The following is a 17,965-nucleotide window of genomic DNA, read 5'->3' as shown; positions in this document are numbered from 1 at the left end:
TTTGCCACTGCTCGACTAAAACAATCCTGGTCGACCAAGAGCATATCGACCAAACAGTCGACTAAATGGAGTCAGCCCTACTCTAAAACGTTGGTATTTTCTCCGCTGTGAAGGGGGGAGCTGCTAAAGTGTTTTGCTCGCAAGGTGAGGGCCCCCAAAAGGCTAGGGCCGGCTCTGACTGCATGTGAGTACCAGATCCACCAGCCACTGTGGCCCTTCATGAGTTCAGATTTTTTGCAGCCCCCACCCCCAACAAAGTTGCCCATCCCTGAATTAAGCAGTAATAATGTAGATATGAAAATATAGTACCAAGACATATAAAAAAGAGAAAGGCCCGTACCCTCGGTGGCAAACTGTTCCAGGTGTGCGATGGTCAGCTCTTTGTACTGAGACGCATCAGTGAGACGCTCAAAAATCACATTATCCTGAAACAAACATCATGACATCATCAACATGCGCCGTTACATCATCATTATGAGCAAAGACACTATGGGAATAAACTGTTGTGCATTTAATGACTGGGGGAATACTCACTGCTCCCTTGCAGTACAGACGCAGTTTCCCATCGGGGGTTCGGACCACTACAGACATGCGCTTACGGTTACTGTAGGAAAAAAGAGACTTTTAAGTGTCTGTGAATGTTATGAGTGAGTGAGTGAGTCATTTTATTTACCTTGAAAACTCCAGCACATTCAGCAACTCAAAGCTCTTCTCCTTCCCCCTCTGAAAGACACAGAGAAATACCAATAATTAAACAGAGAACAGGATGAGTATTTACCTTTCTTCAAATGGCCCTCCATCCCAGTCTCTCAAACCCACACTTACAGCTTCCATGATAACGGAGCCAGGAGTTCTTGCTGTGAAAACGAAGCCCAGACCTTTGGCTCCTTTTACCAGAGCTCCTTCATCTGAGGAAAGAAAAAAAAACACACATGCATTGCACATATTAGTAAGTTTTGAGTTGGGATTGGCTCTAATGTGTAGTAGCTAGGATGTGATTGGTCCTATTGTCTAGTAGCTGAGTTATGATTGTCTCTATCGTATATAAGCTGTGTAGAGATAGGCTGTCTACCTGGCGAGGAGGCCTGGTAGATAAGCTGGTCCTCCTCTCTCTCTGGGACCACTGTGTGACACACCGCCATCATCGTCAGGAACTCACAGATTTGGGCAGAGGTTGGCTGGGGGGGGGGGGGGGGGGGGGGATACATGGCCCAGTGTCATTATCATTCAGTATAAGAATCGTCAATAGAGAAGTCAGGAGCTCAGGGAAACACCTACATGGTTCTTCTCAATGTTCTGGATGAGAGTGGGGTCATCAAACTCTGTGGAGTTAAGACTGCTGGACGGCAGGGGACTGAGAGGAGACGGACAGAATTAAACACTACCTACACGACTCATTATATACAACAAAGAAAAGGGTATTGGGGTGTTTGTAGTATAGATAGTAGGTCATAGCACAGCCAGAGGTGCAGAAGAGGAGGCGGTCACTGACCTGAAGTCCTCCATGGAACGATCAACATCTAGGTCAGGGAAGTGGCCGTATGTGATTCCAGCGATGGTACACTTCTTGAAATGCATGACGTTACAGGTGAGAGTTCCTGTCTTATCAGAAAACAGATACTTCACCTGGGGGAGAAGAAATAAAGAAAGGATATCAGTACACAACAGAATTCAACTGATTGGTTGAGCCCTGATGTGAACATGGTCAAGATTGGTTGAATCCACCATTTGATTTGATTCCATCCTCACCTGGCCCAGTTCTTCGTTGAGATTGGACGTTCGAGCCATGGCGGGTGTGTCTGTCTCAGAGTAGTACATCTCCTCATCCTGACCACCAAACACAGAGGGAGTTTACATGACACCTCTAAACAGAGTTAACACTCTAAAAACACACACACACGTGTCCGTCCGTACCCAGTTAATGAAGAGTGCCTGTGTGAACTTGACCACCTCCAGAGTGACCAGCAGGCTGATGGGGATGAGGTTGTTGTAGAGGATGATGAAGGTCAGCAGGTTATACCAGAAGTTAGTGGAGATGTCCCCTGTAGACACACACACACACACACGGTCAAGAGCTTATATGGAAGAGTAGAGAATGAATAACGTGTGTGTGTGTCCACCCATGAGAGAGTGAGTGAGTGTGTATTCTCACCTGCGCGTGACAGGTACCAGCAGGCCTCCTCAGTGTGTTGTTTGTTCCAGATGGAGGCTCCTATAGAGCTCACTAGCGCCATCACCAGGAGGATGCAGAACAGCACCAGGATCTGGACGTTGGTCACCCGCTCCACGTTAGAACGCTTCAGAGGGGCCTTGGTCGAGTTCTGGAAGGAACATTCACCACATTATTACATCCTTCATGTGGAACTACAAAACACCCAAAATTGACATAGTTAGAGAACTCAAAAGAAAGCAGCGGAGAAGGAACACCAAGCTCTACTGGAACACCAAGCTCTACTCCTTTGTAGAGGTAAGATTCAAGACTATGGTTCAAGTTAGGTTTGGATCACAAAGGCTTGAAATGGCTAACCTGCATCAGTTTGGAGTCATGTCCAGTGTAAACTATAATTCCTACAACCCATTGTGTGTTTCTGAGCTGGGCACCTCTCAGTAGCACCTGGTCAGGACCAAGAGGAACCGCACTGGAGAGAGAGAACAGTGACAATCAGATGGAGGTTGAAAATGTCATTCTATGTTAGGTGTGTGTTCAGATGAGAGTGTGTTCAGATGAGAGTGTGTGTTCAGTACTTTTGGTTGTCCAGCCGTAGGGTCCCAGTGAAGTCGTACAGGTGTCTGTTGGGCTCTTCACACTCCAGACGGCCAGAGAGACCCATCAGCTCCTCCAGAGACTGGAGACCAGCTGTGTGAGTGAGACCCTGAAACACACACACTCAGTTAGAGCAGGTACACTGATAAAATACACACACCTTTAGGGTCATTCCTAACACACGTCTCACCTGTCTGATCTTCAGGTTGGTTTCTCCGTCCAGGTTGGAGGTCTCAGTGTAACACATGGCCTGAGGCTCACTGTGGAGAGGGATGAGTCCAACATTACCACATCATTCACTTCCACATTCATCTATGCAACGGGCAAATAAAAAATATTGAAACATTTATCAAAACACAGGGCTGTTCAATGTCAGTCCTGGAGGGCCGAAACACTTCTGCTTTTCATCCTCTCCTAATAAGGGACTGATTCAGACCTGGGATACCAGGTGAGTGAAATTAACTACCAGGTGGAAACAAAAAACATAAGTTTTTTGGCCTTCCAGGACTAGAATTGAACAGCCCTGATCAAACATAATGGTGACATCACACAATGTCACCGCAAACCAACCTGGAGGACACTATGACCATGTCAGCTGGAAGATGCTGCCCATTGGTCACCTTCACTATGTCTCCTACTGCCACCTTGTGGCCAGGATGCAGCAATGCAACAGCGGGAGGAAAGAATGAAAATGAGAACAGGGTGGGGGGGAGGCAAAGAGAGGGGAAGAGAGAAGTGCAAGAGAACGTGAAGCAGGAGAAGAGAAAGGGATGGTGGAGGCAGAGAGGGTTGGTAGAGGGAGAGAGAAAGTGACAGTGAGCAGCAAGTAGCTTTACAGTGGATGTTCATATCTGACTCTTCCCTCAGTCAAAGCAAGGACATTAGATACAGGGGATAACCTGATGAGGATAGAGGGCCCTATTTACACTTTGGGGGAAAAACGTGCCCAATTTAAATGGCCTCGTACTCTATTCTTGCTCGTACAATATGCATATTATTATTACTATTGGATAGAAAACACTCTCTAGTTTCTAAAACCGTTTGAATTTTGTCTGTGAGTAAAACAGAACTTATTTGGCAGCACACTTTCTGACCAGGAAGTGGAAAGTCTGAAAATTATGCTCTGTTCAAGGGCCTGCCTATAAATAATGGGCATGACACATATGAGTATACATGCACGTCATACACCTTCCCCAGGATGTCAAGATGGAGTGAGGGAAGAAATGGAGTGATTATATTGGTCTGAGATGGAATACGTCCTCTTGGAATGACGTGTCACCCATTTTATGTTTTCAGGAAGGCGCGAAGTTGGTCCTGGATTTGCCATCGGAATAGCTGTCGTTATAGGTGATTACTATCTCCGGCTTTGATTTTATTTGATACATGTGACCATATCATCGTAAAGTATGTTTTTTCAATATAGTTTTATTAGATTTTTGAAATTTATTCGGGACGTTAGGCGTGTTGCGTTGTGTGCCTTTGTTCAGAAAGGAGAGCTTCGAGCCACTTGGCCAGTGTGTTTGCTAAATCAGGAGGGAAAAACGATGTTCTAAATCCAAACAACGACTGTTCTGGACAAAGGACCCCTTGTCCAACATTCTGATGGAAGATCACCAAAAGTAGGACCCATTTTGTGATGCTATTTCATATATCTGTCGAACTGTATACTAGTAGTTTTGCGCCCAGATTTTGGGCACTCTCTCGCTATAACGTAAGGTGGATGTCGTAATGAAGATATTTTTAGAATTCTAACACTGCGATTGCATTAAGAACTAGTGTTACTATCATTTCCTATACAACATGTATTTTTTTGTAATGTTTATGAATAGCTATTTGGTCAGAATAGGTGAGAGTCTAATAGAAATATCCGCATATTCTGGGAAAAAGAAGCTACATTAGCATAATGGATAACCACTGATTTCAGCTCTAAATATGCACATTTTCGAACAAAACATAAGTGTATGTATAACCTGATGTTATAGGACTGTCATCTGAGGAAGGTTTATGAAGGTTAGTGAAAATGTATATCTTTTGCTGGTTTATTCGCTAACGCTAACGTGCCTATTGCTATCGCTAACGTGCCTTGATGAATGAATGCGGTTGTGTGTAGGCTACTGTAGTAAGCTAATATAATGCTATATTGTGTTTTCGCTGTAAAACACTTAAAAAATCTGAAATATTGGCTGGATTCACAAGATGCTTGTCTCTCATTTGCTGTACACGATGCATTTTTCAGAAATGTTTTATGATGAGTATTTAGGTATTCCACGTTGGTCTCTATAATTACTCTGGCTGCTTCGGTGCTATTTTTGACGGTAGCTGTGATGGTAGCTGCAATGTACAACTGATTTATACCTCAAATATGCACATTTTTCGAACAAAACATAGATTTATTGTGTAACATGTTATAAGACTGTCATCTGATGAAGTTGTTTCTTGGTTAGTTTGGTTGGTTCTTGGTTAGTTAGGTTGGCTTTGTGCATGCTACCTGTGCTGTGAAAAATGTCTGTCCTTCTTTGTATTTGGTGGTGAGCTAACATAAATATACGTGCTGTTTTCGCTGTAAAACATTTTTAAAAATCGGACATGTTGACTGGATTCACAAGATGTGTATCTTTCATTTGCTGTATTGGACTTGTTAATGTGTGAAAGTTAAATATTTCTAAAAAATATTTTTTGAATTTCGCGCTCTGCCTTTTCAGTGGAATGTGGGAGGAGTTCCGCTAGCGGAACGCCTCGGCCAGACAGGTTAAACAATGTGGAAAAAGACGCCAGAGAACATTCTGGAGAGGTAAATAATGTGCCATGCACTCTTCCTAACTAGGGCCATGAGTTCTCCTTCACCAAATAACCTGAGCAGGAAAAACTATGGGCCCTAGTTATAGGCTGCAACTTGAGTTCAGAGTTTTCCTCATTCAGGTCGTGCGGTACGGAAAGAACTCTGGTCTTCATCTGTAACCACTAGTCAGACAGGCTGTTGAGAGGATGAGGGCAATGGTACCTGTTTCCATATGATGGTCTGCCAGGCTCCATTCCTCAGAACTGAGACACAATGACAACAGAGCTATTAGCCTATACACTTCATACACTGTTAATCCTTTCTAAAGCACAATTGTCTATTCCCTTAAACTAGTTATTCACTCATCCAAATAAAACTGATTGACATAGGAACACACTCATGCATACGCAAACACACAATCGTCCAATACCTGTTGTCTTTTTATTGTTGACTGTGTTGTCTGCCTTGTGTCTTTGCTGTAAAGAGACAGAGGGTTGATTAGTTCCTTATGAGTCTCTCTCTTTCTTTCACATTAAAACGCACCAAAACGGCACTGCGCTGGCTAAGACATTGTTTTGGAACAGAAGGGGAGGTGTTGTTCCACAGCAGGGGAGCTGAACTGTGTCTGTTGAGCTGTGAGCTGTGTCTGTTGAGCTGTGAGCTGTGGAGCTGTGAGCTGGTTGTTGATGGCTGTCGCGCTGTGTCCGTCCTACTTACATAGTCCTCTATGATCTCTTTGATCCCGGCCACAGTGAGGATGAAGATGAGTGGTACCAGGGTGGTGTAACGACCCGTAGGAGACACATCAGGGATTTGCTGACAAGAAGAACACAGACACAACGTCAAGGAAACGCTGAGGGTGTGGTCAGGTTGTCAGTGCAGGTTACAGATAGAAATGTCATGAATAGAGATAGTTTTACATGAAAGAGAATCATATCTTATCTAGATAACACATTTATTTTTATTTTTTTTCTTAAAAAATAAAATAAAATTATCCCATTTTCTCCCCAATTTTCGTGGTATCCAATCGCTAGTAATTACTATCTTGTCTCATCGCTACAACTCCTGTACGGGCTCCGGAGAGACGAAGGTCGAAAGCCATGCGTCCTCCGAAGCACAACCCAACCGAGCCGCACTGCTTCTTAAACACAGCGCGCCGCCAACCCGCACCAATGTGTCGGAGGAAACACCGTGTACCTGGCCCCCTTGGTTAGCGCGCACTGCGCCCAGCCCGCCACAGGAGTCGCTGGAGCGCGATGAGACAAGGATATCCCTACCGGCCAAACCCTCCCTAACCCGGACGACGCTATGCCAATTGTGCGTCGCCCCACGGACCTCCCGGTCGCGGCCGGCTGCGACAGAGCCTGGGCGCGAACCCAGAGACTGGTGGCGCAGCTAGCACTGCGATGCAGTTAGATAACACATTTCTATGTGAATGCTCTATAACGTTGTACCCTCCAGAGTAAACCCATTGTACTCTGCATTGTGGGCGTGGCCTACCTGCATTAGGGCGATGAAGAGGAAGAAGGCGTTGGCAGCGCGGCGGATCTGCTCGTACAGGAAACGAGGCAGGAAGGTAAACACCCCGTACTTAGTGGTACTGAGGAGGAGGAGGGAAACAGGGAAGTCACAGGGTTAGTCACCACAGTAATGAAACACAATAAGGCTGGGATTCAATCTGATCAAGCGTTAACCGGCAATAGCAGATACCCGCATAGCTGGTGTTTTGGCAGTGTCGGAGGTGTAACTGCGATAAGAGCTGTCAAACCAGTAAGCAGCTGCTTGTGTGGTTGTCACGAAGTCACACCCCTCCCACTCGCGTTAGAAGTTCAGAATGAGAAAGTGTAGGCTGTATAGCACATCGAAAATTACATTTTTAAAAAATTAAACAAAATAATAAAGATTTATACAAGCCTAATGGAGGTGTAAAGGCTGCATGGGGTTATTACTAACGCGTCTTCGTTCATCCGATGGCAGTGTCTGCAATAGCCTATCGCACGGAGCTGCTTGTTGATTCGACAGCTCTAATGTGGTCCCACCTCCGACATCGCCAAAACAACCACTATGGATATGTCGGCTAAAGGGGATGTGATTGAATTGGGCACTAAATCAGCACACCAAATGAGAAATCCCCCTATATCTGATTGAAAAAGACAAAAATTGAGTTTGATTTCCTTTAGCAGAAACCACCTCTGTGGTCTCCAGTGTAAAACAGAGGTAGTCACTTGAGTGTAAATCTCTTCTTCAATCCCTTCTCCACCGATAGCTGATTATCGATGCACTTGAAACCCCATTAGAGAGACTACACAATTAGATTTAAACATGCTCGGGCACAAAAACATAAAAGGATCTATTATGGGCTGCACATCTTCACATCCTCGCAAATGAACCGAACGTCACTGTTCAAAGCTTTATATTTAGACCAAACCTCCCAAACAGGCAAACCTTGTCAGTCGATCACCTGTATTGATCAGACAACAGCATTGATTAGCCTTGATAATAGCCAGCAGCCATAAGAGATTAAAATAACTAAATCAGCCTTCAGTTCAGGGTCTGTCTTTATCCTGGCCAATATAGCTAACTCACACGTAAGTTTATGTGTACGTGATTGTGTTGGTGTGTGTGTGTCTTACTGTATCTAAATCCTCCAACACGCCAGAATCTCCTTGGAGACGAGCCCAAAGCCACACACTCTAAGGTTAGGAAATAGGCGAGTGTAAGCGGATCCTAGATCTGTGCCTACAGACAACATCTAAGTATTTGTTCATGGCGGTTGTGTTGTGGTGATTGACAGATGGAGTAGATTTGCACAGAGACACAGGGCTGTGAATAAAAGATGGCTTGAAGGTAGAAACGAGGAGGATGAAAAGAGAAGAGGGGCTATAGGAATTTAATCTCAGAGTATTCAATAGGAGCAGTGAAGCTTTAAAACATCAACTAAAGACATATGGGAACACTGGAATATCAAAGGGCATGTCTCCAAAGCCAGACTGTCCAATCACAGGCCAGGAAAAGCCTGGTGATCCAATAAAACGAGTTGGCGAAGGCCCGTCTTAATCTCATTAACGGACCTGAAATAGGCCTGTTTGAGAGCAGAATTGAATCTCCAGACAGTAAAGACAGATCGATGAGGTGCGTTAAAACGCCTGACGACAGGCTTCTACCCACGTAACTAGAACCTGCTGGATTGTATAGGCGCCAGGGTAATGTTCAGGAGGGCGTAACATCCTAATTGTTGCAGATAGAACTGACATGGGTCCTTAATATACATGAGAGAAGCATATCTATTATTCACCATGCATTTCTACATTTCTATACAGAATGTCCTGTAACGTTGTACCCTACTGAATTCAACCCTTATCCTCTTAAAGGCAACAGAAATAAATGTGCATATGTGTGGGGAGGGGTGTAAAAATACATGTAAACAATACATTGGTACCGGGATGGTGTCAAATTGAACCAAAACATAATACTATTGGTCTGGTTTGCAAGGCTACACAACTTAACATGTATAGCTCCATAGTCATTGTCACCACCGAATATACAGCAGTCATCTGGGACACTAATGATAAAACAGATTCCCCACAGATGCAGATTCTGTTTGGGCACTGCCCTCAATCCCACCCACAAGCAGGGATGGGCACAAATGACATAATACAATGATAAAATACAGATACAAAATACCATGAATATCAATGTATCAAAATAAACTACATACTTGTATTTTGATTAAATACATCACAAAATACATATATTTTGTATACAAAAATAAATTTGCAAGTAGCCAACCCGAACATCAACAACATTCTCAGTAACGGTTACAAAAACGTTTTACTTGCTATGAATGAAATGTTGTTGATCTACCTTAGTTGACCATGTCTGCTTAATGACCAAAATGTATATGTGAAAATTAACAAAATGAACTGCAAAGCACACTGTGTATTGTTTCGGGGCAGAGCTCATTAGAATAATACTCTGCATGCTTTGCAATTGTTCATTTTTACATATACAGTTGAAGTCAAAAGTTTACATACACCTTAGCCAAATACATTTAAAAACTCAGTTTTTCACAATTCCTGGCATTTAATCCTAGTAAAAATTCCCTGTCTTAGGTCAGTTTGGATCACCACTTTAAGAATGTCAAATGTCAGAATAATAGTAGAGAGAACTATTTATTTGAGCTTTTATTTCTTTCATCACATTCCCAGTGGGTCAGAAGTTTACATACACTCAATTAGTATTTGGTAGCATTGCCTTTAAATTGTTTAACTTGGGTCAAACGTTTCGGGTAGCCTTCCAAAAGCTTCCCACAATAAGTTGGGTGAATTTTGGCCCATTCCTCCTGACAGAGCTGGTGTAACTGAGTCAGGTTTGTAGGCCTCCTTGCTCACGCACACACTTTTTCAGTTCTTCCCACAAATTTTCTATAGGATTGAGGTCAGGGTTTTGTGATGGCCACTCCAATACCTTGACTTTGTTGTGGCAAAATGGCTTAAGGACAACTTTGGAAGTATGCTTGGGGTCATTGTCCATTTGCAACCAAGCTTTAACTTTGACTGATGTCTTGATGTTGCTTCAATATATCCACATAATTTTCCTCCCTCATGATGCCATCTATTTTGTGAAGTGCACCAGTCCCTCCTGCAGCAAAGCACCCCCGCAACATGATGCTGCCACCCCCGTGCTTCACGGTTGAGATGGTGTTCTTCGGCTTGCAAGCCTCCCCCTTTTTCTTCCAAACATAACGATGGTCATTATGCCCAAGCAGTTCTATTTTTGTTTCATCAGACCAGAGGACATTTCTCCAAAAAGTACGATCTTTGTCCCCATGTGCAGTTGCAAAACGTAGTCTGGCTTTTTTATGGCGGTTTTGGAGCAGTGGCTTCTTCCTTGCTGAGCGGCCTTTCAGGTTCTGTTGATATAGGACATAGATACTTTTGTACCTGTTTCCTCCAGCATCTTCACAAGGTCCTTTGCTGTTGTTCTGGGATTGATTTGCACTTTTCGCACCAAAGTACATTCATCTCTAGGAGACAGAACGCATCTCCTTCCTGAGCGGTATGACGGCTGCGTGGCCATGGTGTTTATACTTGTGTACTATTGTTTGGACAGATGAACGTGGTACCTTCAGGCGTTTGGAAATTGCTCCCAAGGATGAACCAGACTTGAAGGTTTTTTTTCTGAGGTCTTGGCTGATTTCTTTTGATTTTCCCATGATGCCAAGCAAAGAGGCACTGATATTGAAGGTACGCCTTGAAATAGATTCACAGGTACACCTCCAATTGACTCAAATTATGTCTATTAGCCTATCAGAAGCTTCTAAAGCCATGCCATCGTTTTCTGGGATTTTCCAAGCTGTTTAAAGGCACAGTCAACTTAGTGTATGTAAACTTCTGACCCACTGGAATTGTGATATAGTGAGTTATAGATTATTTCATTTGTCTGTAAACAATTGTTTGAAAAATGACTTGTGTCATGCACAACGTAGATGTCCTAACTGACTTGCCAAAACTATAGTTTGTTAACAAAACAATTGTGGAGTGGTTGTAAAACAAGTTAAGGACTCCAACTTAAGTGTATGTAAACTTCGACTTCAACTGTACATTTAGTTCATTTAGCAGACGCTTTTATGACACCATAGTGTTATCAGACTTCTGATACCAATGGAGGGTGAAAGGGGGCCAAATATATAGAAAATGTATCGAAAAGACATTGTATTTGGAAAATACAAATTACAGTATTTTTTAAAAATACATTGGAGTGTAGTTCAGCCAAGTGTAATTCAAATGACAAAATACTCAGAAGTAATTAAAATACTAATTTCAAATACATGCTGCCCATCTCTGCCCACAAGAGATGGACACACACCAGAACATTCACTAACTGGTTGTGAATGTTATTGCTTTAGAGATTGGCACTGTTAACAAGCAGGGCTGGGTCCCCTGCTTACCAACACCTCCCAAATTAAGAGTAGGCCAATAAAATTGTATTGAATTAGTGAAAACTCTGGGCTTGGCATTTTAAAATGTAATGTGAGAAGGTTGTTTGTTTCATCTGATCAGGACAGCACATAGTAACCTGATCAGTGACCAGACCTGGACCACACTACAGAATGTCTTATTAGATTTAGAGACAATTCAAGGATAACTATTCTATTCATACATTGTTAATGTAGCCTACCATTAGTACCGGAGGAGCTTCTATTAACATCTACAAACTCACTGTAGTTACTTTACTTTCAGTGCCTGTTTTAAAATGCATGAGGTATTATTGATTAAGAACAGTAAATGGAAATGTTAAGCACTTTCCTCAGATGCACTGAACTTAAAAACAACCCTTTGATGCCGCCCTCCAACGCATAATTAATGATCATTTACAACCCTCCTTTACTATTCCATAACTGGACCATTAACTCATATAGCCTATTACAAAACCTATTTCACAAAAAAAACTGTGAAAATAAATCCCTAAAACTATTAACAAACTATTGTAGTCAATTATAATATCACAACTTGTCTGGAAAGGCAATTAAAGTCTGTATTCAGTAACTTGATGATAATGATGCTGTAGCCAGGTGAAATCTTACCTGACATGGTTGTCACAGAACTTGGTGTTCTGAGGTTGGTTTAGCAGAATCGTCCGTGCCGTAGCATCTATGGGATCTGCCTGCGAAGTAGTCCCGGACATCTCATCATCTGCCTTGCGGTAGCCGGCGGATGAACAAGAGGTTCCTGCACCGTTCGATTGATGGGAGAGAGGCGAGGCTAGGGTAAGTGTGTGTGGGAGACAGGGAGAGACATAAGAGACGTGGTTTACAGTTCAAAAGTGGAGGGCAGAAACAGGTAGGGCTATTGTATGCGGGTGTAAGCTGGCGGTCGATGTCAATGACGTACCCACCTCCCCATTCTAAACAGCCCTCTTCTTTCAGTGCGCTGCCTCGCTCGGTGCTGGGCAATTCCAAAAGAGTGATGCTGAGACTCAGATTTTTTTAAACTTTAAAATGTCAAACTAAAAATAATTATTTCTAAGTTACTTTAACCAAGTCACTGAACTTTTAACAAAAACACATTTACTTGAAGAACAGTGTAGTTTTATAACAAAATGCCTATTTCTACTGTTTGTGCCGTCTTCAAGTAAACTGTGTTTTGTAACATTTTCGCTGGAAATTGTTAATTTGTGCTTGTGCATTAGTTGTTTGGTTTGCTTAACTTTGCCGTAATTGGATTTTGTTTGACATACATTTTAAAGCGAGTCTCAGCATCACTCTGTTACCATGGAATTGCCATGCTATAGCTCCATCACCAATACACACACAAGCCGCTCGACGCCCACGGGTCCCCTTGTATAGAATGTGATGAGGGATGCACAATGGTCAAACAAACACAGTGAGTTTGACTCCTTTCATCCGCGCGGAAACATTGTGTATTTGTTTATCAAACAGCGGGACTTGTTACATCGCCCTATGTGCGCATAATGCAACAGCATTATCACCCAAGCGAAGAACCCGAACCGACGCTGCATAATTCGCTTCGCGTTTGCACTGCCTACGGAGTCCCCCCTCCTTTGTAGTTTTCTCGTATAAAATCAAGGCCAAGCTGCGATCAGCACGACTTGCATACCCACTGAGCGTCGGAGGAACATTTTCTGTCATCGGGCTGCGCTAAATAATGGAGGGGGGAGATAGAGACAATCAGGTTTGGACGTGACGGAATATTTTACCCAGCTGGCACAACAAGCCCCGGTGAGGACAGATGGAGCACGCCCGTCACTCGTCTCCTCTCCCTTGGCCTCGCTGTCCGGGAAGCTCCCGACTGCTTGTGAGAATAGCCCAAGCAAGGACACAGACCTTCGCCGCCTCCGTTTCATCAGCGCTTCTCTGGCGGTCTAGAGAAGGCTTTGAACAATTGTCTCTCTGCAAGGTGCATTAGATGATGCTTCGACACCAGACAACGGCCCCAATCTCTCGTGGAGCCTTGACTACGGTGTTCCCATCCGAGGGCGGGCTGAGGGCTCGTATTTAAAGGGACAGTAGCCCCCGAGACTGGTATTGTGTCTGTGGTCTGACATTGCAGGCTCGGTTTACCAGTTTAAATTACACTTGAAAGGGGACGAGTCATTCATCATGAGATCACTATCCTCAGTTTCCCAGACCGTTTTCTGGGGGCTTATGAGGTTCAGTCTACATTCACTATTCAGGGCAGGCTATATGAAGTCAGGAACAAGCTGCAATATTGGCCCTGGTGCAGCTCAATTTCTAACTAACTTCAGGTGCTACTCCAAACCTCACCAGCAATACAATTGGCAATCAATTCTTACAAGAATGGGCCCTGTCTGGATCGCTGTCTGGGTCTGGAAATAAAAACAGCCATTAATCCATCAATAATTCAGACAAATAATAAGCGCCGGTTTCCACTATATTGAATGTTAGAATAGGGTGATCATTTCCCCAGAGAGGCCAATCAATGGGTCACAGCCAACATGGAGAGAGCCCCAGCCCAAGTTCTATAACTGTATATTTCAACCTAATAACATTACTAAGTTATTTCTGTATAGCCTGTGAAGTAGACGTCTGCTACCTGACCCCAGCCCGATGGGCCCAGATATTATACATTGAGTTAAGGCAGGGTAACTAGGGTACGGCAGGGCTCAGGTATCACTAAATTGATCACTGACATTTTGAAGCTGAGTCATTTGCTCATGCTCTGATGCACAGTACAGTCATATCTGACTAAGATCATAACGTGGTGTCAGAAGTGCTTCAACCTCATCAAATATAAAACAGGAGAGATTATTTCACAGAAAATAATAATGTTCCTTGAGTTTTGTTTCAGTTTAGAGTGACGAAAAGTATAGCTAAGTTCTCTCTCATGTCTCTTCATTGAGCAGAGCAGCCCAAATGGAGCCGTTGCTATGGATACTCACAGACTCAGAGCTACCATGAACAGAGCGCAGGGACAGAGAGGAGCAGCTAATGGATTTACTATCGGAGGAAGTTATTTCTAATTTCAGGTTTCGGGCAGGGCCTTAAATTTGTCAGAAGCAGTCGTCCCTGGGTAGGGTAGGGCCTGAATGTTGCAGCATGGGTAGTGCTAGAGCTTAAAATTCATGCCCGTGCAGGGCTCTACTGTGAAGTGACTTGGATGAAATGACCCAGTCAAAAGCCCAGGTCATTAGAGCCCCTGATAGCATCAATATTCAGGCACCTCCTGTTTTCCACTCGAATGGGGACAGTGACACATGTTTAGGAGGGGAGATCACCGCAAGGTCTTGCCAGGCATATCAGGTAAGCATCTGGCATGAAGGAAGGAACATAAGAACTACATACAGGTGCCACAGTGTGTACGGGTGTAATGGACATCACGCTGCTTGCTTAGCGAGAACCGCTTCCTCCTGATACGGCTCACAGCGAGGCTCAAACTTAGGACCTCTGCCTTGCTAGCACACGTGATCGCCTTCTCAAAGTCTTACCAGTCAGCGCCTCCGAAAAGCTAGCTATTCGGCAGGGCAAGTGGGGACACATGGCTGAGGAGTGAGATTCACACATCCCCTAGGATAAGTTGAATCAGGTGTTTTAGAGCTGGTCTGGAACCAAACCCTGCAAACACCCTGACTCCAATGTGATAACAATACAGCAAAACAGATGAACGGGATTTCAATTTACTCTTGCAGGTGGCCAAAAATAACTATCTGAAAGCCACACCCCTAATAAGCAGCACACCCAGTCTTCTGATCTGACCCGCTAGGTCATATCCCTATAACCCAGCATCATCAACCCAACCCTGCTATTTCTAACCTTTTACTGCAATGGGCAAATCAGGGTCACAGTGGTTCTTGATAGTCTTAAACAGATATACTTTGAAACAAAAGTATACACCTCACACACATGGTTATGGGCTTAAAAAAAAGAAGACACCTGTAACATGTCAGATATAGTTGAAATGTATTACATTTTGAGTTTGCATCCCAATATTACACTTACACACATCACAGAAGACTGAAATATAACAAAACTGTTAATTGCCATTAATTATGAAATTATGAAAAATATTCATAACATTCCACCCATGAGGCCACTAGGTAATTTGACTGCATGAAAGGTCTACAGAAAACAAGCCAAATAAGTGACCCAATGCCTGCAACCCAGCAGTTGGGTCATCCTAACAACCTAGCAGTTGGGTCATCCTAACAACCCAGCAGTTGGGTCATCCTAACAACCCAGCAGTTGGGTCATCCTAACAACCCAGCAGTTGGGTCATCCTAACAACCCAGCAGTTGGGTCATCCTAACAACCCAGCAGTTGGGTCATCCTAACAACCCAGCAGTTGGGTCATCCTAACAACCCAGCAGTTGGGTCATCCTAACAACCCAGCAGTTGGGTCATCCTAACAACCCAGCAGTTGGGTCATCCTAACAACCCAGCATTTTTGTGTTTGTTTAGTGTTTTTTGTGTTTCCTCCATTTCCCCACTCTACCTCTCTCCGTCCTTACGGTATACCTCCACTCATCCATATCTCTTCCTACTCTACCTACCTCTCTCTTCCTACTCTACCTACCTCTCTCTTCCTACTCTCACTCTCTCTCTCCTCTTTACTCTACACTTTATTCCTAGCAGATCAATATTGACAATCTCAGCAGCCTGCTACATCTCTGATATGTCCATGAGCAGATCAATGCTCTGTGTTCCTCCTCCCTGATGGATCAGAACCAGAAGCACCGTCACCACCATAACTCATTACTGAAGAGTTGACGGACTCAAAGAATACTCAAACAGAACTTGTTGAGGACGGCAAGACATTATTTAGCAGCTCTTCGTCAGTACAGCATACTTCAGCATGTGGAGACATTCTCAAAAATCAACAAGCTATCACACCCTTCTATAAACTTTAAAACGGGAGGCCCTAAAGCTTCTCCCTCGAGTGTCATACCAAACTGATTCTTCATTGGTTAATACAGAATGGTGGGTAGCCTGTGTGCAAATATTTTGAGTGTCGGGTGCAATGTAGTGCACGTTTGTGCGTGTTCAGCAAAATATGAATGACCTTGTAAAAGGCCGGTAAAACTACTCTCATCTTGATATAACCACACATGCAATCAAAAATAAATATACCTGGTAGAGTCCTGTTTTATCACCCCCCTCTCAAAACGCATCAATAGCTCAATCCGACACAGCTTGGCCCATCTTTACTGTACTAGCTCAGTCCCGTAGTTTGGCTCTGGGTTGACCCCTCAACCCTTAAGGTCACTACCTGGCATTTACATTTACATTTTAGTCATTTAGCAGACGCTCTTATCCAGAGCGACTTACAGTAGAGTGCATACATTTTATTACATTTTCTTTTTTTTTTTTTACATACTGAGACAAGGATATCCCTACCGGCCAATCCCTCCCTAACCCCTAACCCGGACGACGCTATGCCAATTGTGCGTCGCCCCACGGATTGTGCGTGGCCCGTGTTACCTTTTACCTGACCCGTGTTACCTGGTCCCGTGCCAGCTTTTCATGGCTATAAAGCAAGGCGCTATTCTGAATAATGGATAGAGGGAGGCTGCATAATTCATCCTCTCTCTTTCCTGTATGACTGGTGCCTTATTTCAGCAGACATTGTGCCTCTGTGGCGCAGCCATGCCACCACTCAGAAAACAACTCAGATGTCAGACACTATCACTGCAGCTCCCTCAGCGCTTATTATACACCAGCTTTTAGCCCGACCGTCAGCTTTGTGTTTTAAACAGTTTTCAACATCGCTATTGTAATGTCCACCGATTTAATGTGACAGTCAGATAGAGACACTCAGTCAAAGCCACAAACCAAAAGAGGAAAAAGAATCCATACAACAGAGGGAACTGTTGTACAGTCAAAGGCATACAAAGTCAGTCATATGACTTAAAACATAGTCCATGCAAACTACAAACTCGACAGCTCAGTTGAAGATCCCACCCTCTGAAGGATTCTTGGTGAATCGGAGGTTCCCCCAGTTCACCCCACTTCCTCCCATTGTGAGGTCAGGATAGCGTTACCTACGGAGGAGCGTCATCTGACTGCCTGACCTCTATGAGGTGCCATGGCTGTTCCTGTCCCCAAGGTGACCTCTAGTCAAGTCGTCTACTTCCTGGTTAAGGTTGACCTGCAGGTCTGCTGGTTGCTAGGACAGCCAGTGTGTCCAATTACTACGGCGACGGAGTGAATGGTGAGAAGGTGGAGCGCCTCTTTCCTGCAGTACAGGCTGGGGTAGTAATCCTCTCTCTGTCTGCTTTGCAACTTCCCCTACCTGCTAATCCATACACTGATAATCCAACAGGTGAGACCAGAGACTGTACACGCGCAATATACATGTATACTTAATCCCATATACTATACTGTACTGTACTGTTCACTCACTCACACACACACACACAATTACAGCAGTGACACATTTTGTATT

The 17,965-nt window shown here is 43.9% G+C and overlaps 1 protein-coding gene across 7 annotated transcripts in view; it reads right to left on the bottom strand.

Annotated features, from left to right (window-relative positions):
- atp8a2 (ATPase phospholipid transporting 8A2) overlaps positions 1–17,965 on the bottom strand; it is a 70,748-nt gene that overhangs the window by 45,620 nt on the left and 7,163 nt on the right. For 3 of the 7 annotated variants that reach the window (XM_055881945.1, XM_055881943.1, XM_055881946.1), the window contains 19 exons: positions 12,130–12,307; positions 7,044–7,143; positions 6,261–6,359; positions 5,974–6,019; positions 5,766–5,806; positions 3,335–3,408; positions 2,955–3,024; positions 2,746–2,873; positions 2,528–2,639; positions 2,153–2,321; positions 1,915–2,042; positions 1,750–1,827; positions 1,493–1,626; positions 1,279–1,354; positions 1,073–1,178; positions 826–908; positions 674–723; positions 535–604; positions 341–425 (listed from right to left, as the gene is read on the bottom strand). In XM_055881945.1, coding sequence (XP_055737920.1) covers positions 341–425; positions 535–604; positions 674–723; positions 826–908; positions 1,073–1,178; positions 1,279–1,354; positions 1,493–1,626; positions 1,750–1,827; positions 1,915–2,042; positions 2,153–2,321; positions 2,528–2,639; positions 2,746–2,873; positions 2,955–3,024; positions 3,335–3,408; positions 5,766–5,806; positions 5,974–6,019; positions 6,261–6,359; positions 7,044–7,143; positions 12,130–12,307 — 1,827 coding nt within the window. Of the gene's footprint in view, positions 1–340; positions 426–534; positions 605–673; positions 724–825; positions 909–1,072; positions 1,179–1,278; positions 1,355–1,492; positions 1,627–1,749; positions 1,828–1,914; positions 2,043–2,152; positions 2,322–2,527; positions 2,640–2,745; positions 2,874–2,954; positions 3,025–3,334; positions 3,409–5,765; positions 5,807–5,973; positions 6,020–6,260; positions 6,360–7,043; positions 7,144–12,129; positions 12,308–13,262; positions 15,787–17,965 lie in introns of those variants that run through there. The other 4 variants (XM_055881944.1, XM_055881947.1, XM_055881948.1 and 1 more) reach the window with 3 other exon arrangements.

The sequence above is a fragment of the Salvelinus fontinalis genome, chromosome 25, assembly GCF_029448725.1.
Source record: "Salvelinus fontinalis isolate EN_2023a chromosome 25, ASM2944872v1, whole genome shotgun sequence".
Taxonomy (NCBI): domain Eukaryota; kingdom Metazoa; phylum Chordata; class Actinopteri; order Salmoniformes; family Salmonidae; genus Salvelinus; species Salvelinus fontinalis.
This window is presented reverse-complemented; position numbering and strand designations above follow the sequence as displayed.